The sequence below is a fragment of the Loxodonta africana genome, chromosome 22 (genome assembly GCF_030014295.1).
Source record: "Loxodonta africana isolate mLoxAfr1 chromosome 22, mLoxAfr1.hap2, whole genome shotgun sequence".
In the NCBI taxonomy this organism is placed as follows: Eukaryota; Metazoa; Chordata; class Mammalia; order Proboscidea; family Elephantidae; genus Loxodonta; species Loxodonta africana.
This window is the reverse complement of record NC_087363.1, coordinates 34137348-34155002: the sequence shown is the minus strand read 5'-3', so window position 1 is coordinate 34155002 and position 17655 is coordinate 34137348. Positions and strand designations below refer to the sequence as shown.

At 41.2% G+C, this 17655-nt stretch overlaps 1 protein-coding gene across 1 annotated transcript in view; it reads right to left on the bottom strand.

Moving 5' to 3' along the window:
• PODXL2 (podocalyxin like 2) overlaps nucleotides 1–17655 on the bottom strand; it is a 46564-nt gene that overhangs the window by 19251 nt on the left and 9658 nt on the right. The window contains exon 3 of the mRNA XM_064274253.1: nucleotides 471–1243. Coding sequence (XP_064130323.1) covers nucleotides 471–1243 — 773 coding nt within the window. The remainder of the gene's footprint in view (nucleotides 1–470; nucleotides 1244–17655) is intronic.

The following is a 17655-nucleotide window of genomic DNA, read 5'->3' as shown; positions in this document are numbered from 1 at the left end:
ACAGGCTGACAACTTAGGACCCCTTTCCTTCTGAGTTCTGTGGGCAGGAGTACTGACTTCTGAATGGGGCGGAGGGGTGGGGGCAGGCACGGTGGTGATGAGAGCAGAGTGACTGCACATATGGTGGTGCGAGTGGGGCTGGGGGAGAGCGTGGGTCAGGCACCAACCCTTGGCAGCTGTCATAAGCAGTGGGGAAGGCCAAGGTGACAGCAGTAGCACCTGTGTTTGGTAAAAACCAGGCCAGGGCCGCCAAGCTTTTCACAGGGTCTTTGGATGTAAGAGTGGTGAGAATATCCATTGCTGGCCCATGATGTATAGATCCCAAAAGTTCTCTTGGGGTTATACATGCTGTAGAAAGGACCTCCATCCCCAGCCTGGCAGATGCCACACCAGGCTGCACCAACCCTGGATACGGCTGGGCTCCATACAGGAAGGTGCAGACTGATGGCCTGTATGCGCCTTCACTTTACCTGAGTAGAATCCCAGGGTATTCTAGATTGAGCTTCAGCTGCCTGCCCTTCCTGGGGCTGCTGGCTGAGGTCTTCTTGTTCCAAGGTAGCAGAGGAAGGTGTCAGTTCCATGTCTTGGGGGGCCAGTGAGAAAGGGGCTGAGGTTCTGGGGTGAAAGTGATCTTCTTCAGGAGTCTCAGTCCCACCTGGAACTTGTGTTTGCAGAAATGATGCCGAGGACGGCACCTCCCCTTGTTTGCCAGCCAATTCAGCTGCTCCCACAGTGGCCTCCTTACCCACTTCCTGAGGAGCCTCAAATTCTGTCCCAAACCCTACAGCTGGCAGCATTGTGTCCCCTATCTCTGGGCTGGTAAAGTCCTGATCCCCTAGGGTTGCTGCATTTGGGGTGATTGAGAACGGTGACAAGCTTGGCTCTATGCTGCTCTCCACCTCCACACCCGATGAGGCCTGGTCCCCAGAATCTTCTTGCCTGTGTTTGGTGGACCCTGGAGTCTGGCTACTGCTTGTGGGAGAAAAGCCATGGACCTGAGCTTTGGCTTCTTCTTGAGATCCATTCACAGGCAGCAGCTCCTCCTCTTCTTCTTCCTCTTCCTTATCTATCTCTTCCTTTTCCCTCTCTTCCTCTTCTTCTTCCTCCTCTTCAGGAGGCATACGCCAGGGTGGCTCAACCAGATTCATCTTGGGCAAGGGAGAAGGGAGGCTTGGCACCTCTTGAGCCTGGCTTGTGTCTTCTATGGGACCTGCCTTCTCGGTTAAGTCAGGAAAAACATAGTCTAAGGACAGAGATGAAAATTTCATTCACTAATTTCATCATTCATTGATTATTCAGTAATTGCTGATACAAAAAAAAACAGAAGACACTTATAGGGAACAGTGGGGAGTATGTTGGAAAGGAGTGGGAAAGAAGCTGGAGAGGAGGGAGGGGCCAGGTCATTGAGGAACACAAGAGCCAGGCTAGTCACTGTTTCCTTTATGATAATAAAAATGATATAAAATTGCCACTAAAATTCAGTGAGTACAGAAATACATAAAGCAGAAGGTAAAAGTTTTATATAGTCTCACTCCCCAAAGATAGCTAACAGGTTGATGTATACCTTCTCCACTGTTCTGTTGTTTTTGTTGTTGCTGCTGTTGCTTAGAATATACACAGTAAAACATACACCAATTCAACAGTTTCTATGTGTACAAATCAGTGACACTGATTATATTCTTCAAGTTGTGCAACCATTTTCACCCTCCCTTTCTTAGTTTTTCTTCCCTCATTAACATAAACTCACTGCCCCCTAAGGTTCCTATCTAATCTTTCCAGACGCTGTTGTCAGTTTGATCCCATATACATAGCTCTTAAGAGCATAATGCTCAAGGCAGATGTTTTTAAACTAGTTAAGCTAAACTGTTGTTTGGTTTTAAGACTTCGTCCACTACTTTTATGATGTGTTTGTGTTTTGTGTATGTGTGTTCTGTATCATATATAATTTTAGGAAACTAAAATAGGATTATTTCACTCAACAATATATAATTTTTATGTTCCTATGGTTCGTACACATAGATATGTGCAGAATTCTCCTTGATTCTCTTCTTTATTCGTTCCTCTCCTGCCTCCCTAAGTGTGATCACTTCCAAATAGTCAGTCCTTGACTCATCATTCCTACACTTCTTTCTCAGAAAGTTTACCTATTCCAAAGACTTTATTTACTGTCTGTATGCTAAAAGTCTCCAATTTTAGAGCTCCTACCAAGTCTTTTCACCTTTTTCCAACCTCTCATCTTCAACTGGAAACCCTAGTGGTGTGGTGGTTAAGTGCTGTGGCTGCTAACCAAAAAGTCAGCAGTTTGAATCCACCAGGCACTCCTTGGAAACTCCATAGGGAATTGACTCCACGGCAACAGGTTTGGTGTTGCTTCATCTCCAATTACTTCTGAATACCTCAACTTGACTAGTCACTTAACTAAGCTGATTGGCACTCACCTCTCAAGATCCAAAATTACTCCTTTCTTTTTACTGCGTGATATCACTTCTACCACCAATCAACCATATGCCCTTAGACAAGTTACTTAACCTTTATGTGCTTCTGTTTCCTTATCTGTACAATAATAATAACACCTATCATACAGGATTGTAGTCATAAGTCAATGAGACAATGCTTGTGCATGGTCCAGAGTAAACAATTAATTTTAGTTATTCCTCTACCTCTCATTATCATTACTATTAAAATCAAAATAGCAAAAATAGCACTATTCTGGAAGTCGGCTTCATAGGATAAACCATAGGATAAGGAACAGAAAAAGCATTTGAGTTACGAAGTGATAAATCAAAGAAAATCCAGGGAAAAGGGCAGGACAGAAATGGACTGATTATCTACTGGCAAGTCTAAACATGAGCTCTTATACTGGAATCAAGAATTTAATGGGAGGTCCAATGGGGGCACAGGCTATGAACCAGAGGTGATGATAGGAAGCCTGCTATGGGCAGCTATAGGACAAATATTGACAGAATGAAAACAAGGGTCCCAGAAAAGCAGTTACTAGGACTGGATCCAAATATGAACTTAGGATAATGAGTAAAGAAATCGAGCTTTATCCAAGAGTAGGCCATCCTGGGCTGAGAGTTTCAGAACGTTCAAGGAAGAAGAAACAAAGATGCCATGGTATGATTAACTTCTGTAATATTTCTGCCAAAAATGCATAACCTGAATCTAATCATGAGGAAACATAAGTCAAGCCTAAATTAAGGGACAAAACACTATTGCAAGAAACCAAAAGAGGCCAACATAAAAGGAAAAATGTACCATGGTCATGGATAGGAAGACTCAACACTGTGAAAATGTCAAGTCTACCCAAGTGATCTACAGATATAATGCAATCCCAATCCAAATATCAATAGCAGTCTTTAATGAGATGGAAAAACTAATCACTGACTTTATATGGAAAGGAGAGAGGCCCTGGATAATCAAAGTATTACTGAAAGAAAAGGACAAAGTAGGAGACCTCACGCTACCTGATCTTAGAACCTACTATATAGCCATGCTAGTCAAAACAACCAACTGTTGGTACAATGACAGACACATAGACCAATGGAACAGAATCACGAACTCAGATGTAAATCCATCCACCTATGGTCAGCTGATCTTTGACAAAGGACCAAAGTCCATTGAATGGGGAAACCACAGTCTTTGTAACAAATAGTGCTGGCAAAACTGGATGTCCATCTGTAAAAAAAAGAAACAGGTCCCACACCTCACACCATACACAAATACTAAAAAAACAGACCAAAGACCTAAAAATAAAACCTAAAACAATAACAACCATGGGAAAAAAATAGGGGATATACTACGGGCTCTAATACATGGCATAAATACAATGCAAACCATAATTAACAATGTACGAACACTGGAAAAGAAACTAGATAACTGAGAGCTCCTAAAAATTAAACACTTAATGCTCATCAAAAGACTTCACCAAAAGAGTAAAAAGAAAACCTACAGACAGAAAAAAATTTTGCCTACGACATATCCAACAAGGGTCTAATCTCTAAAATCTATAGAATACTTCAATACTTCAACAACAAAAAGATAAATAATCCAATCCAAAAATGGGCAAAGGATGGTACTGGTACAACAAAACACATAGACCAATGGAACAGAATTGAGAGTCCAGACATAAATCCATCCACATATGAGCAGCTGATATTTGACAAAGGCCCCAAAACAGTTAATGGGAAAAAGAAAGTCTTTTTAACAAATGGTGCTGTCATAACTGGATATCCATTTGCAAAAAAGTGAAACAAGGCCCATACCTCACTCCATGCACAAAAACGAGCTCGAAATGGATCAAAGACCTAAATATAAAATCTAAAACGATAAAGATCATGGAGGAAAAAATAGGGACAACGTTAGGAGCCCTAATACAAGGCATAAACAGAATACAAAACACTACCAAAAATGACGAAGAGAAACCATATACCTGGGAGCTCCTAAAAATCAAACACCTATGCTCATCTAAAGACTTCACCAAAAGAGTAAAAAGACCACCTCTAGACTGGGAAAAAATTTTCAGCTATGACATCTCCAACCAGCGCCTGATCTCTAAAATCTAGATGATTCTGTCAAAACTCAACCACAAAAAGACAAACAACCCAATCAAGAAGTGGGCAAAGGATACGAACACGCACTTCACTAAAGAAGATATTCAGGCAGCTAACAGATACATGAGAAAATGCTCTCGATCATTAGCCATTAAAAAAAAAAAGGTTTTTTTTTTTTTTTGAGAAATGCAAATTAAAACTAAGATGAGATTCCATCTCACTCCAACAAGGCTGGCATTAATCCAAAAAACACAAAATAATAAATGTTGGAGAGGCTGCAGAGAGATTGGAACTCTTATACACTGCTGGTGGGAATGTAAAATGGTACAACCACTTTGGAAATCTATCTGGCGTTATCTTAAACAGTTAGAAATAGAACTACCATACAACCCAGAAATCCCACTCCTCGGAATATACCCTAGAGAAATAAGAGCCTTCACATGAACAGATATATGCACACCCATATTTATTGCAGCTCTGTTTACAATAGCAAAAAGCTGGAAGCAACCAAGGTGTCCATCAACAGATGAATGGTTAAATAAATTGTGGTATATTCACACAATGGAATACTATGCATCGATAAAGAACAGTGACGAATCTGTGAAACATTTCATAACATGGAGGAACCTGGAAGACATTATGCTGAGCGAAATTAGTCAGAGGCAAAAGGATGAATATTGTATAAGACCACTATTATAAGATCTTGAGAAATAGTATAAACTGAGAAGAACACGTACTTTTGTGGTTACGAGGTGAGGAGGGAGGGAGGGAGGGAGAGGGTTTTTTACTGATTAGTTAGTAGATACGAACTACTTTAGGTGAAGGGAAGGACAATACTCAATACATGGAAGGTCAGCTCAACTGGACTGGACCAAAAGCAAAGAAGTTTCTGGGATAAAATGAATGCTTCAAAGGTCAGCGGAGCAAGGGTGGGGGTTTGGGGACTATGGTTTAAGGGGGCTTCTAAGTCAATTGGCAAAATAATTCCATTATGAAAACATTCTGCATCCCACTTTGATATGTGGCATCTGGGGTCTTAAACGCTAACAAGCGGCCATCTAAGATGCATCAATTGGTCTCAACCTACCTGGATCAAAGGAGAACGAAGAACACCAAGGTCACACGATAACTATGAGCCCAAGAGACAGAAAGGGCCACATGAACCAGAGACTTACATCATCCTGAGACCAGAAGAACTAGTTGGTGCCCGGCCACAACCGATGACTGCCCTGACAGGGAGCACAACAGAGAACTCCTGAGGGAGCAGGAGATCAGTGGGATGCAGACCCCAAATTCTCACAAAAAGACCATACTTAATGGTCTGACTGAGACTGGAGGAATCCCGGCGGTCATGGTCCCCAAACCTTCTGTTGGCCCAGGACAGGAACCATTCCCAAAGACAACTCACCAGACATGGAAGAGACTGGACAGTGGGTAGGAGATGATGATGAAGAGTGAGCTACTTGTATCAGGTGGACACTTGAAACTGTGTTGGCATCTCCTGTCTGTAGAGGGGATGGGAGGGTAGAGAGGGTTGGAAGCTGGCAAAATTGTCACGAAAAGAGAGACTGGAAGGGCTGACTGATTAGGGGGAGAGCACGTGGGAGTATGGAGTAAGGTGTATATATACTTATATGTGACAGACTGACCTGATTTGTAAATATTCACTTGAAGCTCAATAAAAATTAGGAAGAAAAAAAGAATGTAGAAGAAAAACTAGAAAACTGGGAGCTCCTAAAAATCAAACACCTATGCTCATCCAAAGATTTCACCAAAAGAGTAAAAAGATTACCTACAGACTGGGAAAAAGTCTTTAGCTATGACATTTCCGATCAGCCTCTGACCTCTAAAATCACATGATACTGCAAAAACTCAACTACAAATAGACAAATGACCCAATTAAAAAATGGGCAAAAGATATGAATAGACACTTCACTAAAGAAGACATTCAGGTAGCTAACAGATACAGGAGGCAATGTTCACCATCATTAGCCATTAGAGAAATGCAGATCAAAACTACAATGAGATTTCATCTCACTCCAACAAGGCTGGCGTTAATCCAAAAAACACAAAAGAATAAATGTTGGAGAGGCTGTGGAGTGACTGGAACACTTACACACTGCTGGTCGGAATGTCAAATGCTACAACCACTTTGGAAATCGATTTGGCACTTCCTTAAAAAGCAAGAAATAGAACTACCATACGATCCAGCAATCCCATTCCTCGGAACATATCCTAGAGAAATAAGAGCCTTTACACGAACAGATATATCTACACCCATGTTTATTGCTGCACTGTTTACAATAGCAAAAAAGATGGAAGCAACCAAGGTGCCCATCAACGGATGAATGGATAAATTATGGTATATTCACACAATGGAATACTATGCATCGATAAAGAACAGTGAGGAATCTGTGAAACATTTCATAACATGGAGGAATTTGGAAGGCATTATGCTGAGTGAAATTAGTCAGTTGCAAAAGGACAAATATTGTACAAGGCCACTAGTATGAGAACTTGAGAAACAGTTTAAACTGAGAAGAAAACATTCTTTTGTGGTTACGAGACGGGAGAGGGAGGGAGAGTGGGAAAGGGGTATTCACTAATTAGATAGTAGATAAGAAGTACTTTAGGTGAAGGGAAAGACAGCACACGATACAGGGGAGGTTAGCACAACTGGACTAAACCAAACGTAAAGAAGTTTCCTGAACAAACTCAGTGCTTCGAAGGCCAGTGTAGCAGGGGCAGGGGTTTGGGAACCATGGTTTCAGGGGACATCTAAGTCAACTGGCATAATAAAATCTATTAAGAAAACATTCTGCATCCCACTTTGAAGAGTGGCATCTGGGGTCTTAAACACAAGCAAGCAGCCATCTAAGATGCATCAATTGGTCTCAACCCACCTGGGTCAAAGGAGAATGAAGAACACCAGGAACACAAGGCAATTATGAGCCCAAGAGACAGAAAGGGCCACATGAAGCAGCAACTACATCATCCTGAGACCAGAAGAACTAGATGGTGCCCAGCTACAACTGATGACTGCCCTGACAGGGAACACAACAGAGAAACCTTGAGGGAGCAGGGATCAGTGGGATGCAGACCCCAAATTTTCATAAAAAGACCAGACTTAATAGTCTGACTGAGACTAGAACGACCCTGGTGGTCATGGCCCCCAGACCTTCTGTTGGCCCAGGACAGGAACCATTCCTGAAGCCAACCCTTCAGACATGGATTGCACTGGACAATGGGTTGGAGAGGGACGCTGGTGAGGAGTGAGCTTCTTGGATCAGGCAGACACTTGAGACTATGTTGGCTTCTGCGGCCTGGAGGGGCGATGACAGGGTAGACGGGGTTAGAAGCTGGTGAATGGACACGAAAAGAGAGAGTGGAGGGAGAGAGCAGGCTGTCTCATTGGGAGGAGAGTAATTGGGAGTATGTGAAAGGTGTATGTAAGTTTTTGTATGAGAGATTGACTTGATTTGTAAACTTTCACTTAAAGCACAATAAAAATTATATTAAAAAAAAATGGACAAAGCATATGAACAGACACTTCACCAAAGAAGACATTCAGGCAGCTAACAGACACATGAGGAAATTCTCCTGATCATTAGCCATTAGAGAAATGCAAATCTAAACTACAATGAGATACCATAGCACCCACACATTACTGGCACCAATCAAAAAAACAGAAAATAAACGTTAGAGAGGTTGCAGGGAAACTGGCACTCCTATGCACTGCTGGTGGGAATGTAAAATGGTATAACCACTACAGAAAACGATATGGTGCCTTCTTAAAAAGCTAGAAATAGAAATACCATACGATCCAGCAATCCCACTCCTAGGAATACATCCTGGAGAAATAAAAGCCGTCACACAGATAGACACATACATACCCATGTTCACTACAGCATTATTCACAATAGCAAAAAGATGGAAACAATCTAATGCCCCATCAACATATGGATGGATAAACAAATTATGGTACATACATATGTACAATGGAATACAACTCAGCTATAAAGAATGATGAATTCACAAAACATCTCACAACATGGATGAATCTGGAGGGTATTATGCTGAGTGAAATAAATCAGTCACGAAAGGACAAGTATGGTATGAGACCACTATTATAAAAAAAACCCACGAAAAGGTTTACACACAGAAAAAAAAAAGAGAAAACTTTGATGGTTACGAGGAAGTAGGGGGTGAGGAGGGGGAATCACTAAATATATAGTAGACAAGTGTTAACTTTGGTGAAGGGAAAGACAACACTCAATACTGGGGAAGTCAGCACAGCTTGAACAAGGCAAAGTCATAAAGCTTCCTAGACATACCCAAACACCTTGAGGGACCGAGTTGCTGGGGCTGAGAGCTGGGGACCATAGTCGTGGGGGATATCTAGGTCAATAGGCATAACATAGTTTACAAAGAAAATGTTCTACATCCTACTTTGGTGAATAGCATCTGGGGTCTTAAAAGCTTGTGGGTGGCCATCTAAGATACATCTATCTGGCCTATCACATTCAGAGTAAAGGAGAATGAAGAAAACCAAAGACACAAGGAAAATGGACCAAAGGAATAATGGACCAAATGAACCAAAGCCTCCACCAGCCTGAGCCCAGAAGAACTAGATGGCACCCAGCTACTACCACCTGCCACTCTGACAGGGATCACAATAGAGGGTCCTGGACAAAGCGAGAGAAAAACGTAGAACAAAATTCAAATTCACACACACAAAAAGACCAGACTTACTGGTCTGACAGAGGCTGGTGGAACCCTTAAGACTATGACCCCCGGACACCCTGCAAACTCAGAACTGAACCCATTCCTGAAGTCCACCTTTCAGCCAAAGCTTAGACAACCCTATAAAACAAACAAAGCACACATGAGGAATGTGCTTCTTAGTTCAATCAAGTACATGAAAACAAATGAGCAATGCTTGCCCAAAAGAAAAGACAAGAAGGCAGGAAGGGACAGAAAAAATGGACCAACAAAGAGAACTCAAGGTGGAAAGGGAAAGGGGAAGTGTGCTGACACACTGCAGTGATTGCAACGAATGTCATAAAACAATTTGTGTATGAATTTTTGAATGAAAAACTAATTTACACTGTAAACTTCCACCTAAAACACAACTAAGAAGAAAAAAAAATTAAGGGGTAGTCTACAAAATAACTGGCTAATATACTTCAAAAATGTTAAGGTCATGAAAGATTGAAGGATTTTCCAGAGTAAAGGAAACAAAAGGGACATAACAACTAAATGCAGTATATGATCCTGGCTTGGATAATGGGCTAGAAAAAAAACCTGTTTTCTTTTGTTACACAGTACTCTGTTGGGACAACTGGCAAAGTGTGACTAAGACTTGTAACTATATAATAGTATTATATCAGTGTTAAATCTCTGATCTTGATAATTTTACTGTGGTTATGTAAGAGAATATCTTTGTACTTAGGAAATATAAACTGAAGTATTTTGGACAATAAGTAAATGGACACCATTAAAACTTACTGTCAAATGGTTTAAAAATTATATATTTATATATGTCTACATCTATATATGCATATAGGAACAAAGCAAACATGGGGAAACAACAAATGCTGGCAAGGTTGTGGGGCGATTAGAGCTCTCATCCACTGCTGGTAGGATTGTAAAATGGTACAACCACTAAGGAAAACGGTACGGCGCTTTCTCCAAAAACTAGAAATAAAACTACCTCATGATCCAGTAATCCCATTGCTAGGAATATACCCTCAGAGATCTAATATTAAAGATATAATCATATATATTCACATCTACGTTCATCGCAGTACTATTTGCAGTAGCAAAAAGATGGAAACAACCTAAGTAGCCGTCAACAGATGGATGGATACACAAAATGTGGTAAATACATACAATGGAATATTACGCGGCCATGTGAATAATGATGAGTTCCCAAAATATATTATAAGGTGGATAAAACTGGAGGATATTATGCTGAGTGAAATAAGTCAATCACAAAAGGACAAATACTATATGATCTCTCTATTATAAAAATACAAGAATAGGTATACATATTGAAACTAACATTCACTGGTGGTTACCAGGCATGGGGGCGAGGGGGGGACCACTCTCTAGAAAATAGATACTTGTTATTTTGGGGGATGGGAAATATAACACCAAATGTGGGTGAATTGTGCACAGGTTGATCAAGGTAAATTATGTCACTAAGACATACACAAGAGAAAAGGAAGTTTTTGGTAAATGCTAGAACGTATACAACAGTGCAGCAACAACTGAATAACAGCAGTGTGGACAGACGTATACAAATATATGCATACAAGTGTATAGGTATGTATGTGTGTGTATATAGATGGGCATATATAAAAATATATATATAGATGTAGCTATATGTAGGCATATACATGTATGTTAGGTGTATGCATCCATATACACAATAAAGTACATAGTGGGCACAAACATGGCTACTTATTAAATACCTTGCGGAATTGGTTTATGGACTCTGAAGGCTTAGGACCACAGTTTTGTGAGACAACTTGGTCAACTGGCATAATACAGTACATAAAATTTATATTCTACATCCCAGTTTGTTGAGTAGTGTCTGGGGTCTTAAAAATGAGTGGCCATCTAAGATACAACTATTGGTCTCTATATATCCAGAGTAAAAGAGAATGAAGGAAATCAAAGGCTCAGAGAAGAAACTAGTCCTCAGGACTAACAGTGTAATCAACCATGGCCTCATGTATTCTGAGGCCAGAAGAACTAGATGGTACCTAGCTACCACTACTGACTGTTCTGATCAGGAACATGAAAGATAGATCCTGATAGAATGGGAGCAAATGTGAAACAGAACTCAAATTCTTAAAAAGTCTAGACTTACTGGGCCAGTTGAGACTGGGGAACTCCCCAAGACTATCACCTGAGATACTCCTTAAACCCTGAACCAAAACTATTCCATGAGGTCACCCTTTAGCTAAATAACAGATGGGCTCATATAATAAACAATGTCACTTGTGAGTACTATGCTCCTTTAAAAATTCATCTATATAGGAGTAAACGCTCTAAAGCAAAGATGAGAAGATAAAGGGGCAGGGAAACTAGATTACTGGAGAGGGAACAACCGGAACAAAAATAATGAGAAATTTGACACATTGTGTAAAATGTAACAATGTCACTGAACAAACTGCAGAAATTGTTAAATGAGAACCTTACTTGGCTGCGTAAACTTTCACCAAAAACGCAATATTATTTTTAAAAAAAGAGTATACGGGAGTCGTTTGTACTATTTTTGCAACTTTTGGGTATATTTCAAATTTAAAAATAATGAAAAGTTACTGAGAGAGAGACCGCAACTGAGACCATTTTAACTATTGTCTAGTGAACATGCTTTGGCAACCAGAAGAGAACAGAAATAAGTCAGGGGATAAAGCAGGCCACCCTAGGCTAAGAATTTCAGAGCCTTCCGAGAGGAAGAAACAGAGGTGCCGTAAGATCAGTGAACAATCTTTGTAGACAAGGAGGAAAGTGTTGTCCCTACTCAAGGAATGAAGATTAAGCTTCCAGGGACTTGCAGCATTGAGAGGTCAGAGGTAAGCATCAGCAGTCATTTTGGAGGTGTAAAAAAAAAACGCAAATTGGCAATGTAGGAGGAGAAAAAAAAAAGAAGTGAGATAGATCAGGAAAAAGAGAGAGATGGAGATGGAGAAGACTAAAGAAAAGGGAGAGGCAAGACGCATAGAGGGAGATACAGGATACAGAGGAAGACGAGGAAAGCATCAAAAAGGGACAAGGAGGAGGGAGAGAGAAGGGAATGGAGAGCTCTCTCCTCTCAGTGAAAGCAGGCTGCTGCAGCTCCCCATTCCTCCCATCTCCTACCTTAGTGATCTGCTGTAGATTAGGACATCAACCCACTGACAATCCCTGCTGCCACAGAACATTGCAACTCTATGGAGTAAGAGTCCATAGATCTAGGTTTTGCCTTCGTATTCAACCTATTCAGGCATCTGGAGTCAGGCCAGTAGGGTCCCTCAAAACAGCTCCTTTAGTTTGTAGCCAAACCCTGAAAGCTTGTCTGAGACCAAGACTTATCTGGAGAGCTCTTCAAAGGCTCCCTACACACACACACACGGACACACCCACCCAACTACCCACCTCGCATCTGGACATCTCCATAGGAATGAAGAAGTAGAGATGCCCAGGAGACAGACCGAACAGCATGAAAGCCCATCAAAAGGTTGGCTACATGGAAGCCTGTTCCTGTCTCCTACAGGTAGTGACAGAGCTGGGGCACCAAAGAGATGAAAAAGATCCTTTCCAGCTCAGAGACTCAGGCTTAGCCTCAAAGCATGGAAGGTCAAGGAATGTCTAAGATGCAAGGGACCTGAACAGACATCTAGTGCAGTCCCCTCACTGTACATTCCAGCACTGGAGAATCACCTGGGATCTCTGGGCAATGCCTTGTCCCCCAGGTTCATCAACTTTCCTCCCTGAAAAGCTGGGAGAACCACTGTAAAATAACCACAGTACCCCATGATGGCTGTAACCTGCAAACTACACTCCCTGGAGCTCTGGGGAAAATCAGGTCTCTGAAACCCGCACGTTCAGGGTATTATAGATAGATAGGAAACCCTGGTGGAGTAGTAATTAAGAGCTACAGCTGCTAACCAAAAGGTTGGCCATTCGATTCCACCAGGTGCTCCTTGGAAACCCTATACGGTGGTTCTACTCTGTCGTATAGGGTCATTATGACTCAAAAGCGATTCGACGGCAACAGGTTTGGTTTCTGGTTCTTTTATAGATAGATAGGAGCCCTGAAAGATCAAAGGGCCCATCTACCTCATTTTACAGATGAGGAAACATAAGCTCAGAGAAGGGAGGATACTTGTCCTAAGTTGTAAAGCTAGACTTGCTGTAGCTGTAAAGTTGTAAAGCTCCTAGGTTAATATATGGTTAAAGCCAGTGTCTGTCAAGACACTTCCTGGTCATTCAGTTAAGTGCCCAGACTTTGCACGAGATGGGAGAGGAGTGAACCCACAAGCGGTACCATTACCTCTCCCTAGTCCATCTGTGTCTCTGTGAACACAGCCAAACTCTTTAAAGTGGGGGTAACTGGAATGGTGGGCATTTAAAAGCCTAGGGCCAAACTTCAGAGTTCTACAGGCCTGGGTTGAAATTCTGGATACTCAATTGCCTTGGGAAAGGGACCTGCCTCTATGCACCACATACCCCTCTGCTCCCTTGGTTGTTACAGAGATAAAATGATATAATGAATGTAAAGTACCTGGCCCACAGAAGCACTCTTTCCTCGCTGAAGAGAGTTAATTTCTTGAAGTCACACTATATGTCTTACACTCCTATGAGTATTCCACACAGTCCAGCTCACAGGAGGCATATTTACGATTAGATGTTATTATTATGGGATTCTGTGGGACTTAGGAACCCTAACACTAGAAGAGACCACCAAAGGTTACCTAATGGAGGCCTTACTCTCCGGAAGGTGAATGGTGAGCCTAGGGAAGACAGGCTTTCAACACTTTTCAAGAGTATGTCTTAACCTTCTTAGAGAGTCATTTCTATGTTTTTGGTTTTTTGTTTTCTTTTTTTCTTCTTCAACTTCCTAAGTCAATTGTGATGGTTCTGTTAAAACTTAAGCCCATTTCTTTTTTCATCTAGTACGTAAGGAACATTAGCTAAGCATCTTCCTCAGAAAAAAAAATCTACATATTCTCCTAGTTGTCCCACTTTAGCCTTCTTTTCCTGGTGCTTAAAAACTGTAATAATTTCTTATTTTCATCTTTTCCATTGTCATTATTCTTCTCTTGTTAAAACTTTCAATCCATCACAGTTTTTAAGTGGTTACAAAATCAATAGAGTAGGTTCACAGTAAACACTTGCTGAATGAATGACTGAAAACTGAATCAGATTCTCTAACTAGAGGCTAACTCTGCAAATGTAAAGTACGATTTCCTGGCTCGTGTAACATTTTAATTTATCACAGCATGAAGCTGAATTTTCCCCAAGGTGATACGATACTGATGGCTCAGATGTGGCTAAACATCACTTTGATGAAGCTCTAGGGTTTTCTCTGAACAATTTAGGGATTTCTCTGGACAACTTCAGTTCTCCAGGCCTTTATTTATTTTTAATCTCACTATGGTACTGATCCCCACGTGTCTGTCAGTTTGTTGAACTGTGAGGGCTTGCGTGTTGCTGTGAGGCTGGAAGCTATGCCACCTGTATTCAGTTACCAGCAGGGTCACCCATGAAAGACAGGTTTCAGCTGAGCTTCCAGACTAAGACAGACTAGGAAGAAGGACCCAGCGGTCTACTTCTGAAGGGCATTTGCCAGTGAAAAGCTTATGAATTGCAACAGAACATTGTCTGATATAGTGCTGGAAGATGAGCCCCCCAGGTTGGAAGACACTCAAAAAATGACTGGGGAAGAGCTGCCTCCTCAAAATACAGTCAACCTTAATGACATGGATGGAATAAAGTTTTCAGGGCCTTCATTTGCTGATGCAGCATGACTCAAAATGAGAAGAAACAGCTGCAAACATCTATTAATAATCAGAACCTGGAATGTACGAGGTATGAATCTAGGAAAATTACAAATCGTCATAAATGAAATGGAACACATAAACATTGATATCCTAGGCATTAGTGAACTGAAATGGACTGGTATCAGCCATTCTGAATCAGACAATCATATAGTCTACTATGCTGGGAATGACAACTTGAAGAGGAATGGTGTTGCATTCATCGTCAAAAAGAACATTTCAAGATCTATCCTGAAGTACAATGCTGTCAGTGATAGGAAAATATCCAGACGCCTACAAGGAAGACCAGTTAATATGACTATTATTCAAATATACGCACCAACCACTAGGGCCAAAGATGAAGAAATAAAAGATTTTTATCAGCTGCTGCAGTCTGAAATAGACCGAACATGCGATCAAGATACATTGACAATTACTGGTGATTTTAATACGAAAGTTGGAAACAAGAAGGATCAGTAGTTGGAAAATATTTCCTTGGTGACAGAAACAATGCTGGAGACTGAACGATAGAATTTTGCAAGACCAACGACTTCTTCATTGCAAATACCTTCTTTCACCAGCATAAACGGCGACTCTACACATGGACCTCACCAGATGGAACACACAGAAATCAAACTGACTACATCTGTGGAAGGAGACGATGGAAAAGCTCAAAATCATCAGTCAGAACAAGGCCAAGGGCCGACTGTGGAACGGACCACCAATTGCTCACATGCAAGTGCAAGCTGAAACTGAAGAAAATCGGAGTAAGTCCACGAGAGCCAAAATATGACCTTGAGTATATCCCACCTGAATTTAGAGACCATCTGAAGATCAGATTTGACACATCGAACACTGGTGACCGAAGACCAGACAGGTTGAGGAATGACATCAAGGACATCATACACGAAGAAAGCAGGAGGTCACTGAAAGGACAGGAAAGAAAGAAAAGACCAAGATGGATGTCAGAAGAGACTCTGAAACTTGCTCTCGAATGTTGAGCAGCTAAAGCAAAAGGAAGAATTGGTGAAGTAAAAGAACTGAACGGAAGATTTCAAAGGGCAGCTCAAGAAGACAAAGTAGAGTATTATAATGACATGTGCAAAGAGCTGGAGATAGAAAACCAAAAGGAAAGAACACGCTTGGTGTTTCTCAAGCTGAAAGAACTGAAGAAAAAATTCAAGGCTTGAGTTGCAATAGTGAAGGATTCTATGGGGAAAATACTAAATGACACAGGAAGCATCAAAAGAAGATGGAAGGAATACACAAGGTCATTATACCAAAAAGAATTAGTCGATGTTCAACCATTTGAAGAGGTGGCAGATGATCAGGAATCAATGGTACTGAAGGAAGAAGTCCAAGCTGCTCTGAAGGCACTGGCGAAAAACAAGGCTCCAGGAACTGATGGAATATCAATTGAGATGTTTCAACAAACAGATGCACCACTGGAGGTGCTCACTCGTCTATGCCAAGAAATATGGAAGACAGCTTCCTGGCCAACTGACTGGAAGAGATCCATATTTATGCCTATTCCCAAGAAAGGTGATCCAACCGAATGTGGAAATTATAGAACAATATCATTAATATCACACACAAGCAAATTTTTGCTGAAGATCATTCAAAAACGGCTGCAGCAGTATATTGACAGAGAACTGCCAGAAATTCAGGCTGGTTTCAGAAGAGGACGTGGAACCAGGGACATCATTGCTGATGTCAGATGGAACCTGGCTGAAAGCAGGGAATACCAGAAGAATGTCTACCTGTGTTTTATTGACTATGCAAAGACATTAGACCGTGTAGATCATAACAAATTATGGATAACACTGCAAAGAATGGGAATTCCAGAACACTGAATTGTGCTCATGAGGAACTTTTACATAGAAGAAGAGGTAGTTGTTCAGACAGAACAAGGGGATACTGATTGGTTTAAAGTCAGGAAAGGTGTGAGTCAGGGTTGCATTCTTTCACCATACCTATTCAATCTGTATGCTGAGCAAATAATCCAAGAAGCCGGAGTATATGAAGAAGAACAGGGTATCAGGATTGGAGGAAGACTCATTAACAACATGTGTTATGCAGGTGACACAACCTTGCTTGCCAAAAGTGAACAGGACTTGAAGCACTTATTAATGAAGGTCAAAGACTACAGCCTTCAATACAGATTGAACCTCAACATAAAGAAAACAAAAATCCTCACAACTGGACCAATAAGCAACATCATGATAAACGGAGAAACGACTGAAGTTGTTAAGGATTTCATTTTATGTGGATCCACAATCAACACCCATGGAAGCAGAAGTCAAGAAATCAAAAGATGCATTGAATTGGGTAAATCTGCTGCAAAGGACCTCTTTAAAGTGTTGAAGAGCAAACATGTCACCTTGAAGACTAAGGTGCGCCTGACCCAAGTCATGGTATTTTCAATCGCATCATATGCATGTGGAAGCCGGACAATGAATAAGGAAGACCGAAGAAGAATTGATTCCTTTGAATTGTGGTGTTGGCGAAGAATATTGAATATACCATGGACTGCCAGAAGAACGAACAAATCTGTCTTGGAAAAAGTACGA